The 18889-nt window shown below is 38.4% G+C and overlaps 3 protein-coding genes across 4 annotated transcripts in view; all 3 read left to right on the top strand.

Annotated features, from left to right (window-relative positions):
- Positions 1 to 18889, top strand: part of zgc:55461 (beta-tubulin family protein) — a 178049-nt gene that overhangs the window by 52820 nt on the left and 106340 nt on the right. The window lies entirely within an intron of this gene.
- kank1b (KN motif and ankyrin repeat domains 1b) lies at positions 4438 to 10503 on the top strand. Its single transcript, XM_053677186.1, has 5 exons — positions 4438 to 6670; positions 6790 to 6867; positions 7585 to 7678; positions 8165 to 8305; positions 8439 to 10503. The coding sequence occupies exons 1-5, from the start codon at positions 4564 to 4566 to the stop codon at positions 8674 to 8676; spliced, it is 2658 nt and encodes an 885-aa protein (XP_053533161.1). The 5' UTR covers positions 4438 to 4563; the 3' UTR covers positions 8677 to 10503.
- On the top strand, positions 10550 to 15620 carry LOC128629363 (KN motif and ankyrin repeat domain-containing protein 1). Of its 2 annotated transcripts, XM_053677191.1 has the most exons (5): positions 10550 to 12842; positions 13368 to 13510; positions 13585 to 13785; positions 13879 to 13977; positions 14110 to 15618. In XM_053677191.1, exons 1-5 carry the CDS (start codon positions 12713 to 12715, stop codon positions 14119 to 14121), a joined length of 585 nt encoding a protein of 194 aa, XP_053533166.1. In that variant the 5' UTR covers positions 10550 to 12712; the 3' UTR covers positions 14122 to 15618. The 2 variants fall into 2 exon arrangements, with proteins under 2 accessions (XP_053533166.1, XP_053533165.1); XM_053677190.1 differs by lacking the exon at positions 10550 to 12842 and having other exon boundaries at positions 12864 to 13510; positions 14110 to 15620.

Raw genomic sequence — 18889 nt, 5'->3', positions numbered from 1 at the left:
AGGTCACTGAATAAGCCCTGGTCAGAAAGTTAAAAAATTATGGATTGGAACTCTGGGCAGGAAATGCTGGATCTTATTCCTTTCCCTTTGGCTGTCCCTGGCATCCCTGGCATCTGCCTTGCTATTTCTTGCTCCAGCAGCAGGGATCTGCATTGTGGAGCTTGCTGTGGCTTATTGCTCCACCCACAATGACAATGAAGGGTAGGTCCTGAGTGTGGCAGGGTGGTGCCAATGAACCCCCCTCTGCTGTGCCAGACTGATGTCTGATGAGAAAATTGCTCCAGTACCACTCATTCAACCACCACCTCTGGCTTCTTGGGGTCAGGCCTCAGCCATCACACGCAGGAACCATGGACGTTCTGAGTGAAGGAGAATTGCCTTCCTCCAAAGTCAGCTCTCAGGAGGGCCAGTGCTGTCTTTTAACAACAACCCAATCCAGAACGTCTTCACCGATTGGCAGACCAACTGGCTCTGCAGGCCACCAGCTGGGCTTGAGACCTTCAGTGATTTTGGTGTACATATCCCGTTGGTTTCTGCACGCCATGGAGATAATTCAATTCAATTAAATTTTATTTGTATAGAGCTTTTGACAGTGTTCATTGTCTCAAAGCAGCTTTACAGAAACACAGGATACAGATTTTAAGGCTGTGAATTTATTCCTATTGAGCAAGCCGGACCATGATGTTGCTGCTCCTGCAGGTTGCTCAGTGATTGGATGATTCATTTTTTGAGTAGCTCTAGAGCATTGGCAGAGCATTCTGCTTGCAGAATACAGCAGACAATTTCTTCTCTTTTCTAAGCATGAACTGCTGACACACAGCTAACCAAGAAATAACTGAAAAGCCAGTAGTCTGGACAGAAATACCCTCAAACTAAAGATTAAAAAATTCTTGTGTCTCAGCACCTCAAAAGAACAGTGTATAGTTCGAAAAACAAATAAAATATATAATAAATGGAATAGACCAGAGACACAAGACATACAGGACAGGTATTCAAACAATGATTTGCAGACAAAAGTAACAGGCATGAGGGGGTGAATAAATATGCATAACCGCATGAAAGCTAGCATATTCATTGTCTTATTTAAAGTATAAAGTGCTGGAGTGCAAAGTCAAACAAGTATTGCACAACTGTCCAACTACATATTTAAAACTGCAGAAATTCATTTGTCTTCACGTTGTTAAATTTTGAGGTTACAGTGTTTGTCCTTCCTTTTTGGTTTGGTTAGATTTATGAGTTGCTGAAAGAGAAACAGGAGGAGTGGAATAGGAAGTGAGAGGAGGAGAGAAGTATTGTATGAGGGAGGAGAGTATAAGAACCTAGAGTATAGAAAGGGTGAAAGTAGAGACCTAGAGAGCAGTCACTGGTCTAAGAAATGATTTAACTCTGGAATTCACTAATTGACTGCATTATTTGACAGGTGAGCAAAAACTATTTATTATGTAAACAGAATCAGCTGCAATTGTGTATATTTATTTACTGTTCACACCCATTTGTTGTTAAATTGTGTAAAACAACTAAATAAAGTGTATTCAGCCTAATATATAGACTGTAGAAACCAGAAACTACACAGATTAAATTTTGCTGTCTTTTTCTGTTACAGTATTCTCTTGTATGCCAGATAGAATGTATAGTGCCTCCAGAAAGTATTCACACTCTGGTGATTATAATTTTTTTTGCTGTTTCAACATCAAAGTTAAATATATTAAAATGGATTTTTGTGCCCCTTTGAAGTGACTCTCTACAGAAATTCAATTAACAGATTATTTAGATTATTCAGAATTATTTTTGTTTAAAAACAATCAAAACATTGCTAAATTGATAAGTATTCACTCCCCAGAGTCAATTGTGCATTGTCCTTTTGCAGTAATTACAGCTTTGAGTTGTCTCAGACTTGTCTCTACGAGCTTTGCACACAATTTCTCACAATTCATAAAGTACATTTTCCCATCTCTTCCAGATTAGATGGTAAATATTAGTGGACAACAATTTTCAGGTCATGCCACAGATTTCCAGTTGGATTTAAGTCTGGAATTTGAATCGGCAATTCAAAACACAAACCTTCAAGCCATTTCTTTTGGTTTGAAGGTTTGTGTTTTGATTGGCCATAGTTTTTTACCCTGTGTTTTGGGTTATTTTGCTGTTGGACATTTTTGCCCTAACATAGATTTCTGACTGACTGGAACAGGTTCTCCTCAAGAATCTGCTTGTATTTACCCCATCCATGATTCCCTTGATGACATCAAGATTTCCAGCTCCTCCTGCTGCAAAGCAAACCCAGAGGATGATGCCACCGCCATCATCCTTGGGGTGTTACCTGGGTGTTGAGCTGTGGTCTGCGCCAAACATAAAACTTAGCTTTTAGACCAAACGGCTTGAAACCTTTCTTCCAAAAGCTCTCAAGTTTCGTCACATTCCTTGCAAACTCCGGGCATGCCTGTATATTAATCTTTCTTGGAAGTGCCGTCCTTCTGGCCATTCTCTCAGTGAGGCCAGATCTGTAAAGAGCTGATGATATTGTTGATGTCTGTACAGGTTCTACTATTTCAGCCAGTGAGCTCTGTAATCCATTCAGTGTTGGGTTGTGTAGCACTGGTTGACAGTGCATCTAGGAAGGTTCAAAGGTTTGAGGATCCTTTTATAACCTTCTGCAGCTTTTCACCTCCTAACAATGTCATCTCAAAGCTTCAAGGGCAGTTTCTTGGTCCTCATGACAGAACTAATCTGATCTTACTGATTTAGATGTCTCCCAAAGTCAGTGATATTTTTTGTGCAACCACACATTTGGACACAAGTGGATTAAAAAAATAAGCTTGTTCAAAATGTTTAGTTTAAGTGCTCAAGAAAATTAAATACTAGTCCTAATTAAAAGAAAGGGGGATGCATACTTATTCATTTTAGATTTTTTATTTTTATTTAATTCTCCAGAACATTTAATAATTTACTTAATTTCTTTTCTGTAGAGAGTCACTTTAAAAGGTGCAGATGAAATCCCATACTAATATACATACATTTGATTTTCCATTGCAGTAAAAAAAAACCCAAAACAATCAAACAAACAACAACAGCAAAAAAAAACAACAACAACCAAACAAACCAACAAAAAAGAAATAACCACTAGGGGAGTGAATACATTCTGGCGGCACTGTACATTCATCACACCTGTTCCATGGTTCCATGTTCAACTGTTCCAATGATTGAGGAATTTTTTTAATTTACAATATTTTTATTATTTCAGTAATTTAAAACTTGCCATATTATAGGTGTACCTAGATATTATATAACTAGTTGACTACAACTGTGTATGCTCACTGTACACTTTAATAGGAACACCAGTTTTCAGTTGTACAGTTTGGGTGAGTATGTGCCCATGATAGCCTCAGAGTCTTGTTCTTGACTGACAGGAGTGGAACCTGATGTGGTCTTCTGCTGTTGTAGCCCATCCACCTCAAGGCTTGATGTGTTCTAAGATGTTGTGTTCTGAGATGCTTTTCTGCTCAACACAGTTGAAAAGACTGATTATTTGAGTTACTATAGACCAGTCTGGTCATTCTTCTCTGATCTCTCATCAAGAAGGTGTTTCAGCCTGCACACCCTTCACACACAGGATGTTTACTTTGTTTTTTGCACCCTTCTGTGTAAACTCTAGCGGTTATTATGTGTGAAATTCCCAGGAGATCAGCAGTTTCTGAAACACTCAAACCTGCCCATTTGGCACAAACAACCATGCCATTGTAAAAGTCACAGACGTCATACTTTTTCCCCATTCTGTTTTATCCTGTTTGATGTGAACATTAACTGAAGCTCTTGACCTGCATCTGCACGTTTTTTAGCATTGTGCTGCCGCCACATGATTGGCTGAATAGATAACTGCATAAATGAGCAGGTGTATAGGTGTTCCTATTAAAGTGGACAGTGATTTCTTGATCATTAAGAATGATACTATGGTTTGTAGAGAGCACTGGGGGGATTAACTTTGTAAGATGTGTGCTTTGCCCTTCTGAGAGTGACCAGTAGAGGTAAAAGCTGTAAATGGAATTAGTCTAAAAATATTAAGCCATAAACAATATTAATAGGCAAAAATGTATTTGTTAAAGTCATGACAATCTGATCAAACTTTTCCCCTTTTCTTTACCATTATTGTACAGATGATGTTGTACTGAAGATACTGGTGCTTAAACCTCACAAAATTATTCCATTTGCCTTGGTACACCTTATGTCTATCACCTAGAGGTAGATTTTAATTACGTTGACGGCATCAAACAAAGCGACATCATTCGGCGGCTGGGTTTTAACAGACGGCCCAGGGCCACACAAGTCTCTGAACCACATAGTGGGATTGACCCTTCCCACTGGGCCTCTTCTGGGTCACTGTCATCTGTGAGCAGCAATGAAACTAGGAATTCCTCAATCATCCCCTCTTCCTCCTCCTCTTGTTCTGTTAACAGAAGAAAACCTCCTCTTCCTCCCTCCCATTCCTCATCTAAATCCACTTCTGAAGGTTCTGAGCACTATGAAGCCCTACATGTTTGCCATAATAGTTCAGATGAGAAGCCTCCCTTAATGACATGGCAATCCACTAGTCCTAAACCAAATCCTTTAGTGGAAAGGACTTTGGTGGAAACACGAAAGCGTTTAGAGCAAGAGAAGGTTTCTTCTCAGACAATGACCCCAGAGATATACTCACGGCGTAGGCTAGCTAGTTTTGCTGACCTAGGCTCAAGTGGTATTCTGTCACCTCATACCAGCTCGAGTGCTCTTAACCACACTCAGTCCCAGGAAATCCATAAAGTGTCTAAGCTAACAGTTCCTGATCAGGCTTCCTCAGGGAGCTGCTCTTTGAGAACCAGCCCTAAGAGCTCTGGCAGGGACACTCCAGTGACTACTGTTAGTCCACTGGACCTTCAGTTGGTCAGGGACCAAATGGTGGTGGCTCTAGAAAGGCTGAAAGAGATGGAGGAACAGGTAAAGATCATACCTGTGCTGCGAGTCAAGATTTCTGTCTTGAAGGAAGAAAAACAACAGCTTATTGCATTGGTACAAAAACTAGAGAGTCAAAATTTAGGTTGTAATCTAGACACAGATTTGCAAGATCCATCCAGAAAAAGAGCATATAGCACAGGAACTACTGTGAAGCATTCCAAACCAGAAAAAGATGATGAGGGCCAGAGGAAGTCTGCCAAAAAGGTAGACGGTTGGGAACATAATGCCTTGTCTGATCTGGACCAGTTTAAGCAGTTAAATGCTGAAAAGCAGCTGACTGTCAATGATAATGAGAATATGTGTGAGGAGTTTGTGCATTCAAGAAGTTGCTGTAGGGATGGTGCTACAGAAACCAAAGTTAATGTACGCTCAGTAGAAGTTGGTGTTACCGAAGCTATGCTAGGTGTGGTGTCAGACACTGAGCAGGAGCTTGAGATACAACAACAAACTGTTCAAGTTTTGAGGGACAAGGTGCAAACACTGGAGGTAGACCTTAAAAAGGCATTGCTTAAAGCAGAATTGTGCAAACTGAAGAGTGCGCTACAGGAAGCTGGGGCCCATACCCATGCTGCCAAGAATTATAGTGCACAACCAGAGATGCAAAGCATTTCAACTCAGACAGGAATGCTGACAAGGACAATTGGCATTGGAAATCATGTTCAACTTGTACATACTGCTGTTGGGGAAGGGGGAGTGCAAACTTTTAACACTGTAGGAGTGACCTGCCAGCCAGAGACAAATGATGTTGCGTCTGGCCTGGATACATCCATTGAAATGTGGGAGATACAGAAGAAAGTGGAAAAGAGGGATCATTGTGTAGGAACACAATATGTGCCAACTTGCAGTCAAGGTGTTGGGACATTTGTGAGTGTTTGTGATGTTGGTATTATGACCTTAGAGTTGATGGAGACTCTGGAGAAAAAGAAGACATCCAGTAGAACAGTAGGCTGTGGTGATTGCACCATAGATGTAAATGTCAATATGGTCAAGCCTCTTGTTTCCCAGGGTATTGTCACTGAACCTGTCAGAGGTATAGATTTTGGTGTAATAATGACTCCACAAACCATGTCCCAATGCAACAACACTGATGTTCATACCGTCTCCCGCTGCACTAGCACTTCCCCAGTCTATGTCTCTGAATCAAGCACCATCCCAACAAACATGCGTATGAAGGAGAGACATACCAACACTGCCCACATAATCACTCAAACACTTGCAGTTGGTGATGGGAAAGTTAACGCTCAACAAGTGGCTGGAAAAATGCACTCCATTGCAGTGGGGACTCCTGTATACCTGAAGGAAGGAACAGTCACTCCTGGTACCCCCAAAGTGATGACTCGTGATACTGGTGTTGGACTAGCTAACATTAATGAGAATTTCTTGGTTGGGCTCCGAACACGGAACATGGCATGTGGTCCATCTCGCTTACCAGATCCTAACAAGACCCGGAGCATAGGGGTCGAGGTGGGTGATGGGAGGATACGGGATGTGGATGGGCATATGTGGATGCCTGTACACTTACTACAGCCACAATTATATGCACAGACGGAGCCTGGACTGGATCATTACATAGACAGAATGCAGAGACTGCTAAAAGAGCAACAGAGTCTGCTAACTTGTAGCCATTTTAAACCAAGGGATGAGGATGCTCTTCAACCCCAGCACCTCCTGGGCACACAGCATGGAGGTAATATATTTTCTTTTCTTTTTTTTTTTATTTTTTTTGATTGAAGTCTGCACGTGCAGACAGTTTCTGAAAATATTCAATATGCAATATCACATAAACATTATTTCTAACATTCTCAGTACCCAAGCATGGCTCTTCTTCAAAAGCCAATGAGAGCATGCAGCTTAAATCAAAGAATTTAATGGAACATTTCAGTGGTAAGCGTGTTTTTGCATCCATCTACTTCATGTACAACTTTCCAATATTTGTTAGAAGAAGAGAAAGATTTCTAAAGAGTGGAATGCAGACAGAAGATAGAAATAGCTCTCTTTGGTTTGTCTTTTGGCTGGATGAGCCCTACACTTAGAATATTTTGGATAGCATTGTGGTTTGGAAAACTTTCATGCCCCATAGTCCAGTGGTCTGTGGCACACACAAAACATAAATACTGTCTATTCTGAGTGTGACTGCTGTGTGCATGGTGAAGAGAAGAGAAGGAGCACACAAGTCTAAAACCCTCATTATTTTTAAAAGGCCTTAAATAGATATTATCAATAAAGATTTTATTAATAGAGAATGCTGTAGTTGGTAGTTATAGGGATGTGCATTATTCAAGAGTAGTTAAGAATATTTCTCCATACTTAAAAAGTATACTAAAAGTGACTAAGGTGGCTAATGCTAAATATTTCTTGAATCATTATCTGTACCATTCAACCACATGTACAAATTACATGGTTCATAATTTCCAGTGCATGCAAGTTTAAAATCTGTAATCTTGAGGCAGTCTTGTAGGACAAATAAATCCTACTTATCAAAAGTGATCATGTTAAATATTTTTAAGAGCGAATCTGCAACGAAACTGCACTTGATTACCATTGTAGCTAGAACTTTAATTTGTGATAAGGGTTTTCTTTCTTCTCTTTGTTGTCTCCAAGATGAACATGGCACCATCAGAGCCATTATCACAAGAAAGGACATGTCTCAGAAATGTGCAGAAAGCAGGAAGACCCTCAAGTCTCTTTCTCCAGGGTGAGGATGAAGCAGTTCTTACAACATCTCTCCAAATATTGAACAAAATTAATGTTAAAAAATAAATTGTTTCATACATTATGTGCATTTCCTTTATTTCTGTTTGGGTGGAGCTTATAATTGTGCCTGTAAATAGGTAGCATGTACTGAGTCAATACTATTGCAGTTTTTTAAAAGCCAGTTGATACTTAATTTATTTGATTTATTTGTAGAGTAGAATTTCCTTTTTTTGTGAAACGTCTGTGGTATTGGTATGGCTTAAATTATCATTTGTACTTTGCTTTCTAATCACATCTCATTCTCAGCTCATTAATACTTCCATGAATTTTCTTGAACCACAGCTTTCATTCTGTGAACTCAATTTTCAGTGCTTCCTTTTGCTTTTTTTTCTCTGATGATTATAAATTAAAGGGCTTGATGAAAGCTAGATATTCAGGAATGAGCCAAAGAACTGCATTGATTTAGCCCTTTATGTCTTGGTTGTAGGTTCAAGTGTCTATCCATTACTGAAGACTCCTTCTCTGAATGGACTGATTCTGAGGAGGAGAAGAGGAAAAGAGTAAAGAAGCAGATAGAGGAGGGTTCCAGGATCTGCACAAAGTCATCTAAAATGGAGAGAAGAGAAGGGTTGGTTAGAAAAGGAACACATTTCCATACACACAATTTCCCCCTTGAATATGCTTTGCTGATTTAAAATGTTGTATTATGCTTCAATATTGCCACTAAGTGAGAATTGTTTTGTATTATTTATTTATTTTAGATATGAGATGAGTGACAAGGTGATTTCTGCCTGTCACAAGTTAAAAGCCCACCTAAATGACACCAAGGTTTTATCCAACAGAGAACTGGTGAGTCCCCATAACCTGAGGAAGAGAAATATTTGCAAATATGTGGAAAATGTGTGGTTTTGTTTTATGTCTATTACAGTGAGCAGTTTGGGTTTGATTTTCTTCCCTGCTTGGGCTTTCATCTGTGGAAGAGAAAGTGGTTCATCATAAAATACTTGCAGTTTTTGAAATGTGAATTCCTTGCACTTTGAACCATACCTTCAACTTCACTGTGCAGGAACCCGCTGATCAAAATCCTGATTTTAAATGCTTTGTGTGTTTGTGTGTGTGTGTGTTTCTGCATATATGAATAGTGCATTTAAAAAACAATTCTGGACATTTAGACAAGTGCAGAATATATTTTATGTATAATCATGAATTAACATATTTAACTTCAGCAGATCATAAAGTCCAGCTACAATAGAGAGCACTGTGTGCAGTTTCTCATGCATGATACCCAGAAGGACATGTTTCTTGTATACTGCCATTAAAAAAGCTATCCCCTGTAGGTAGGAGCACGCATAAATTTGTTTGGCTAGTGGCAAAGGTCAGTTATAGGGATCTGTGAACCACTCATTGTTAACTGTCATTTAATATTCAAAGTAATCTTGACTAAACTGCATGCCATGATTCTCAACATTGCAACTCAGATGCAAGTATTATTTTAGTGGTAGAATAATACTCAAGCTTATTTTATTTAGATGCAAATATGTTTAAAGGTAAAATCAAGAAAATATGGATATTGGGGGGCTGTAATTAGGGAAACAAATATTCCAGTTGTCCTGTTTTTGCCTTCAAATAGATGAACATATTTGAGCTATTGATTTTGGCACTTTTGTCTATTGATCAGCAAACCTTTATTCATGGAGAATAAATGTTTGATTAGAACACTGGTTCATAAACAGACTTTATAGAAACTGTCTACAACAGGAAAGAAATTGCATACATATATTTGAGCTTTAAAAGTGGAAAATGAATTCACTTGAAAGAAAACGTGGAGGCAGTTATGGAAGGGTGTGTTTGTGGTGAACGGTTCTAGATGACTATGAATTGTAAAACCGCCCTTTGCTGTCTGGCATTTAAAGTAAAAACTATTTTCTCTTGTGCTTCACATGTCCATGCAGTCACATATATCCTGCAATTACCTACTGGCATGCAATGTTTTAGCTGAGATTATGGAACATTAGCTCAAATTGAAAATATGTGAGAAATCTAACCTTTAATTAAAACACATTTATTCTAAGAAAACACAACGTAAATGAAGCATATTTTGTGTGCATCCAGAGACAATTGTTTCTATGTCAAAATGTATATACATCATGCAGACACAGACAGACCCATACAAATACGCACAAACTTACACACATACACACACAGTGGGCTCCAAATGGGCTACCATGAGTAAAAATATTTTAATAAAAATATTTTGCATTCTTTTCTAATTTAATAGAACAGTTTTCATTAAATTTTATTTTAAAACAACTTGATTGAAAAGTAGAATTTGAGAAATATGTACATGAATTTAAAAGTTTCGTAGTATTTCATATGTCCCCTTTTTGCTTTCATGACAGTGTGCATTCAAGCTGGCATGTACATAACTTTGAGAAAAACCTTATGATCAATTTTAGATAAAATCCATCAGAGTATTGTCTGAACACATGCTTCAGTAGAAGAGACCTGTAGACCCCTAGAAAGCAGTTAACATGGTCAATATCACAAATTTGCTTACGTTTAAATAGGGACCTAGAAGTTGCAATTGTAGAATCTTCTAGTTAAATATTCAAGATATTGAACATTTACTTTCTTTGTTTTAAATATTTTAAAATTCTAAAACCTTCTGTTTATTTCCAAGTAAAAAACAAACAAAACAAAAAAATCCCAGGTTTTCAGTGTGGCCTCAGACTTTTGGATCCCACTGTGTGTCCATCAGGTCCATAAGTATTTTGGGACAGTGACACAATTTTCATAATTTTGCCTCTGTACACCACCGCAATGGATATGAGGCACTCAAGATGTAATCGAAGTGTAGAGCTGGAGCTTTAATTCAAGGGGTTTAACAAAAATATTGCATTAACTATTTAGGAATTACAGACATTTTTTTACATAGTGCTTCCATTTTCACAGGCTCAAAAATAATTGGATAATTAACTGATGAGCAGTTTCATGGCCAGGTGTGGCCTGTTTCCTCATTATTTCATGACAGGTTAAGGAGATAAAAGGTCTAGAGTTGACTCCAAGTATTGAATTTGCATTTGGTAGCTGTTCATGGGAACTCTCAATATGCAGTCCAGAGAGGTATCGATGCAAGTGAAGGAGGTTATCATTAGACTGGAAAAAAAACCTTCACAACATCTTGCCAAGTCAAGAATACTCTGGAGGAGGTAGGTGTCTCATTGTCAAAGTCTACAATCAAGAGATGCCTTCATGAATGTAAATTTACCTCAAGATGTAAACCACTGGTAACACTAAAGAACAGAAAGGCCAGATTAGGCTAAAATATTTTTTAAAAACCTCTTAAAAAAAAAACACTGATCAGTTTTGATGCAAGATTAACTTGTACCAGAATGATGGGAAGAGAAGAGTATGGAGAAGGAAAGGAAAGGCTCATGATCCAAAGCATACCACATCATCTGTCAAACTTGTGGAGGAGGTGTTATGGCATGGGCGTGTATGGCTGCCAATGGAACTGGGCCACTGGTGTTTATTGATGATGTGACTGCTATTAGAAGTAGAAGGATGAATTCTGAAGTGTATAGTGCTATACTTTCTGCTCAGATTCAGTCAAATGCTGCATAACTGATAGGACAAGGCTTCATAGTAAAGATGTATAATGATCCAAAACGTACCGCGAAAGCAACCCAAGAGCTTCTTAAGTCAACGAAATGAAATGTTCTTAAATGCCAGATGAACTTAACCCATTTGATCATGCTTTCATTTACTAAGACAAAACTGAAGGTAGAAAGATCCACAAACAAGTAGCAACTGAAGGCGGTTGCAGTAAAAGCCTGGCAAAGAATCTCAAGGGAAGAAACTCAGCATTTGATTATGTCCATGGGTTCCAGACTTCAGGCAGTCATTGAATGCAAAAGACATGCATCCAAGTATTAAAGATAATCCTAATATTTATGATTGTTAGTTTGTCCGATTACTTTTGAGCCTGTGAAAATGAAGGGACTAAAAAAATGGCTGTAATTCCTAAACTGTTAATGCAATATTATTGTTCAAACCCTTGAATTAAAGCTGAAAGTCTATATTTTAATCACATCTTGATTGCTTCATTTCAAATACATTGTGGTGGTGTACAGAGGCAAAATTACATAAATTGTGACACTGTCCAAATACTTATGGACCTGACTGTTTATATACATACACACACGCACACACACACACACACACACACACACAAGTCAGGTCCCTTGGTCTCTTGTTGCTGTTTGTCGCTTGGCAGTCTCCCTGGTAAGTTTTTGTCTTGTCCTTTTGTAAATTTTGGAGGGACATTCTGTTCTTGGTAATGTCACTGTGGTGCTCCATTTTCTTCGCTTGATGATGGCCTTCACTGTGTTTCATTCTACTTCTAATGTTTTGGAAATTCTTTTTGTAAAAGAAAATAAAAGAACAGTAGCTCTTCTGTGGGATCGGACCAGATGGGCTAGCCTTTGGTGCTCTTCTGCATCAGTGAGCCATGATACCAGGAACACCCCACAAGACCTGCCGTTTTGGAGATGCCCTGAGATGCCGTTTTGGAGATCCCCCCCCAAGGACATGATTCAGAACTTGCAAATGCCTTGGTGGAAGAGTGGAGTAACATCTCACAGCAAGAAGTGACAAATCTGGTGCAGTCCATGAGGATGAGATGCGCTGTAGTACTTAAAGCAGCTGATGGCCACACCAGACTGTTACTTTTGATATTGACCTCCCTTTGTTCAGGGACTCCTTTTCTGTTCCTCAAATGTCTGTGAAACTTGTTCAGTTTATGTCTCAGTTGTTGAAGATTTTTATGTATATTTTTACACACACAATTGGGTCCATAACTATTTGGACAGTGACACAATTTTGACTCTGTACACCACCACAATAGATATATAGAACTCATCACCATTATGTCTCTACCTTAAAGCGTTCCTGCCTGAACGTGATCCAGCAAGACTGGTTCTGTGTGTCCAGTCAAAAGAAAGCATATCCAGAGACAGTTGAGAGGTTTCTGAGCATGTGTCATCATGTCTCTCCTGCTGTTTTGACTCATGTGGCTAACATGGCTGACCAGAATGGCAACACAGCACTGCACTACAGCGTATCCCATTCTAACTTCAGGGTGGTGCAGAAACTGCTGGATGCAGGTACACATTTCTAGTGGCCAAGTCAACAAAGTTTTTAAATTCAGAAATTGTCGAAAGTTACAACAGTGTCTGGGTAATTATTTTTTTTGTCCATCTAAGAAAAAAATTATCATCATATGTTGTCAAGCTACTTCAAAGTAATTGAGCCAGCTTTAGCATTACTTCATTATTGATGTAGAAACTAAATAGATCACTCAGGAAAAAAAGCACTTGTTCATTAGGATTAGGTTTTTATTACCTTCCCCAAAAGTCCAAAGGCAAGCGTAAATGCAGCAACATTAAAAATTTTATCCTTCAATTCAATTCTATTCCTTTGTGACCAGATAAGTTGTGCAAAATGTCATAACATGGACAAGTGCTGTTCCCTTACCATATTAGCATTCTTAATAATATTGCTGCTTGCTTGTTGGATTAACAGTGTTTGCTTGATATTGGTGCCAGCTGGATATAGTGATATAGTGTTTGTGTGCGTATGCATGTGTGTGCCTGTGTGTATGCGTGTGTATGTGTGGCTGATATGTGCAGGTGTATGTAATACCAATCAGCAGAATAAGGCTGGATACACTCCCATCATGTTGGCTGCTTTGGCTGCTGTGGAAACCAAGGAGGACATGGGCGTGGTGGAGGAGCTCTTCAGGAATGGAGACGTCAATGCCAAGGCCATTCAGGTGTTGTGTCTGTCTCTGTGCAGTGTAAATATATCTACTGTATGTGCATGCATACTATTGTTCTAATATTGTAGGCTGGTCAGACTGCTCTCATGCTGGCAGTCAGTCATGGACGTATGGATATGGTGAAAGTTCTCTTAACTTCGGGGTCAAAGGTCAATATTCAGGATGATGAGGGCTCTACCGCGCTTATGTGTGCCAGTGAGCATGGCCATGTTGATATTGTCCGTCTCCTACTGGCTCAGCCAGGCTGTGATGCCACTCTGAGTGACAATGTAAGCAGCCTTTATTCTTTCTGGGAACAGGAACTTTATTATGAAACATCATTGTTACAGTCTTTTATGTATATATACGTGTGTGTCTGGTAGGATGACAGCACTGCAATGTCCATAGCCCTGAATGCTGGCCACAATGACATTGCCATGCTCTTGTATTCTCACATGAACTATGGAATGGGCCAGCCATTGGTAGGATCTTTCAGATTTTGATTGATATTATTGATAGATACTACTATTGTGATACTGTCCCATAGTGTCCAATGATGCTTGTAACTTTCTCCCTAAGCTGAAAATTTCATCTTTATATCTGTGTGCTTTCAGGCTATTTCTTGAAGCTGGACACCAGCTGCTCCAACTCCAGGCCTTTTTGATTGATTTCTTTAACTTATTTCCCAGTGCTGCATGCCCGGTCCTTGTAAGTCTTCATAGGATAATAATCTGACTGTATATTCAGTTGAAATATTGCTGCATTATAATGTATTTGCAAAGCTGACATTTCTGAGTCATTATGTGTTATATGAAACACAGCAGAGTCTATTGCCTAATCTGCATGAAGGACAGATATGAGGAAGTCTCAAACCTACAGTGTATCATTTACTGAACAGCATGTTTATTATTTTGCATTTGATTCATCACAACATGCTTGTAAACACATTTACTTAAGATTATAAATTTTAAGATGCAGTAGGCTAATGGATTTATATTTGTATTTTATGTTATAGCTTGCATTGTGTGCAGTATGGTACATATGGGTCTCAAAATTTGTTCTTATAGCATGCTGTTATTAAAGGTAATTTAAATTTGAAGCATGAGTCATGTAATATATTAGTGGCCAGCAAAAATGTTGGCAAAACTACACACTACCCTAATAAATATTATGGCATAATAGTGCACAAATGTATATATTGTAGTACTATATAACAATGAGGAAATTACTTTAATTATATATTTATATTTTATTTAATTTTAGGCCACCTATCCTACAACAAAACTGACAATAGGCAGGAAATAGTATTGCATATAATGAAATTTTACTGTCTGTTAAAGTAATATACATACTATATACAGGGAGTGGACAAAATAATAGAAGCCCATAACAATTTATTAATGTAACGGACCTAATAAGGAGTAGGAGCATCCTTTTCCTTCTGAACAACTTTTCTTCTTCTTGGAATGTTGTGATGGGATGTTGGACCATTCTTTCAGTTCTTTGAGGAAGTGGATATCTACTGATCTTCACACCAGAATTTCTCATAAGGGATCAATATTGTTTAAATGTGGTGCTTTGGGGAGGTGTATGACTCATCAAATCACTTTTGAATCATTTTAGCAGTATGTATGGAGGCGTTATCGGTCTGGAATGTGGAAATGTTATCAGGAAAGAGTGTTTGTGCCATAGAATGCACATGGTCCTATAAAACTGATTCATATTGTTGCCTGTTATAAGACCATACAATGAATTAGAATGATTGAATTATTGATCCTAATTATTTCCACGAGATGGCAGCTTAAACCATTCCCCCATTTTAGTTAACAGCCGACAGTGTGGGTTAAAAATATCTTTGCCTTACTTCAAAAAGGTTTTATGGTATTTACAGCAAATTATGCATCTTTATGCACTGGCTGTCAATACAAAAGTTTTCTGAATTGCAGCACTTCCATGAATAACACTGAATTTTGCCAATAGCAATTTTTTTGTTTATGTAATGTACTATATGTAATTTAAGAAAAAAATGGTCATTCTTTGTTGAATATCAACCATTGAATATATCAAATTTACATCATATTCTGATACAGGTCTATATGCTATTCTAATCATAGATTTACATTTTAAATAAAACTGGTTGTTACTTTTATTTATTTATTTATTTATTTTTTAATTTTTCAGTTTTTAACTTAAAAAAATTTTAATTGTATTTTTTATTATAGATTAAATTCTTTGATGTATGTAATTTTCCCTTCTTCCATTAATCATGCCTTTCTTTCCCTTATTTGTGTAGTTATTTAATTACATTGTATCTTCACATATTGGGTCCTTTCTGATTCTCTTCTTATATGTATCAACTCTTCCTACACTCTTTAGATGGCTCACTCTCTAATTCTACTTGTAAAAAATGTGATATATTACTTTATTTATATTTATTCATTCTGTTTTACACAGAACATGAAGTCACAACCGAATGTCAGTAACTAAGCAATACTGTCAATACTGCATTGACTGGATTGATGTAGATCCTGTGCCACACCTGCAAAGTAGAGAAGGAATGAAGGGATTATTAAACATGCTATGTTATCAGTAGTCTTATTAAATACAGTTGCACTATTGTCTGGCATAATTAAAGCAAGTCCAATGCAGGATATGCCAGGAAATAGAAAAATAAAATATTAGCACAATCACTAATTCAGCTTTTATATTAGTATGTGAAAACTGATCATTAATTTCCTTCAGGTGTGTAACTTGGACCCAAAACTCAAGATGCAGTGACCAGTTGTGACCAGAAACCAGTTGTGATTTATTTTTCTTAATGCTAGTTACAATAAGGAATGTGATCAATCCAAATATTCGACGCCAGAAGATTCCTTCGATATGTCACTCACGACTTTCGATTCCTACCTGTGTGAACATCAATTTCACTGAAGCTCAGACTAAGCAAATGGAAGAACAATATACTTGATACAAATACAGTTTCCAGTGCCACAAAAGCATAGAAGATCCCAAGGTATAGCTTCATTAATAGCTATATTGTTAGATAATTTTAAGCAGAGTGCAATGCATAATAAAAGTATATAAATTCCATAAGGTTAACATGTTTTAAGAAATTAACTACATGTTTATTGTACTGTAGTCTAAAAAGTCTAGCAGTTCTGACATGCTGACCAGAGAATAGTTATGGAGATTTGGCTGAAGGGGTGTTTGGCATACTTCTAAGGAGCGGTAGTACCTATGAAAGGGGGTCCTGCTATGTCAAGGCATCATGGTCACCCAGTGCACACAAGGAATTTTTCGGTTCTGACGACTCTCCATCCCACTGGAATTAAAATTTTAAGGTCAAGGGAGTGGGTATGGAAGTATTTTGCGGACAATTTTCAAAAACAATTTCAAACTGTATTTGCAATTGTGTTTCCTATTCCTAGAAATAAATATTACCCATACTGTATCATACGTGCAATACTTTAGATATCCTGTGAAGTAGACAATTATAATCTTGGTAGAATCTTACACAGTTTCCCAGGTCATGCAGTTTTTAGATGGTACCTTACTGACTCGTTTACTATAAAACACTGATGAGATGCATTTCTGAGAGATTCGCTTTAGGGGACTTTAACGAGAGAAAAATAAAAAATATGTATTCAATTGTATTTGGTTTTCTGTCTACTCCAGAGTGAGAAAATACACATTTTGACATTTTTGTGTGTTTATTTCTTGAGAAATAGAAGTGAGAATCTTGAATGTGCACTGAATGTCCGGTGACCGCAAGATGCTCTAAAATGTGACTGTGAGTGACATCACTTCAAAGTACAAACACGCCCCATAGTTGGGAGCAGTTCAAAACTGTTGTTACATAGACTGCAAAAACCATCCTGGGGGCAAAAAAACCTGTGCACCAGGACTGTTTTGATGAAAATGACTAGCAGATTACACAGCTTCTGGAAGAAAAGAAAAACAGACCTAAACAGCATGGCAGCATGACCCCAGCTACACTTTGAAAGCAGACAGATGCAACACCTCAAAGGATAAACCCAGAAACATCTCCGTAAGATGAAAAACACAAGAAGGCACAAGACCTACAACAATATGCCAACTGTCACAACTCCAAACTGTGCCATGAAGAGTGCATGGACCTTCAACGACAGGACCTACACCCATACTGTCATCACATAGATCAGCCTTGATCAAGGACCAAGAGGGCCTAAGAAACCATTGGGCTGAGTACTTCTACATGCTGCTAAACAGACCCTCCATTCTAAGCCCCCCAGCACTAACTCTCGAATCTCACCAATGCCATAAAACAGATGAACCCGGACAGAGCAGTTGGGAAGGACAGCATCCCACCAGAAATACATAAAGCTGCTGGACCAAGAGCAGTTTAAATTTTCCATCGCATCATTCAGGGAATCTGGGAACATGAAAAGATGCCTGATGACTTTAGAAATGCCCTGATTGTGGTGCTGTACAAGAACAAAGGCAGCAAAGCAGACTGTGAGAATTATAGGTGTATCTCCCTCCTCTCCATTACAGGCAAGATCTTCAACAACATCAACTTGAACAGACTCATCAGGTAACAGAAACCAACCTGGCAAAGGCTCAGTGTGGAATTTGCCCTGGTCACAGTACTGTGTATATGATTTTCACTGTGAGACCACTGTCGATCCAATAAAAGTGTCTGCAACAGAACTTGGACTTCTATTCTGTTTTCAATGGCCTATATGCTGGCAAAGTACAGCTGCCCTACAGGCCAGGTGCTGTCCAATAGTGACCAGTCAGACCCTTTTGAGATCACCAGTCTTATTCAACCTGTTCTTCACCTGTTCTTGGTCTACATTTGATACCACTATGCTGGCTCCATCTTTGACCTGTAGAGACTGTCAGCAAAAACAAAGATGGTCCACAGCATGATTCAAGAGGCCCTTTTTGCAGATGACTCTGCACTGATTGCCAACAAGCATGAAGACCTGCAAGCCATACTAAACAAGTTCTCAGAGGCCTCAAAGCAGTTTAGCCTCACCATCAGCCTGGGAAAAACAGAGATACTGTTCCAGCTTGCTCCAAATTCCAAAGCCCCTCAGACAAGGATCACCACTGATGTCGCTGAGCTAAGGATTTGTTGACAGTAGCAGTTTCCTTGGAAACAAAGGTAAAAGCAAAAGGTAAAAGCAAGTCAGGCTTTGGCACAACTATGCATCAGGGTTCTGATACACCATAACATCTCACTGACCACAAAACTAAGTCTATAATGCTGTTGTCCTCATGTTGCTCCTGTAAGGTTTTGAAGCCTGGACTCTTTACCAGTGCCATATGACTGGAGAAATCTTTACCTCTGAACCACAGAATTCAATACAAAAACAAAGTGGCACATTTGAGGATGAAGTGGATCTTTAG

The sequence above is a fragment of the Ictalurus punctatus genome, chromosome 28 (genome assembly GCF_001660625.3).
Source record: "Ictalurus punctatus breed USDA103 chromosome 28, Coco_2.0, whole genome shotgun sequence".
Classification (NCBI taxonomy): Eukaryota; Metazoa; Chordata; class Actinopteri; order Siluriformes; family Ictaluridae; genus Ictalurus; species Ictalurus punctatus.
This window is presented reverse-complemented; position numbering and strand designations above follow the sequence as displayed.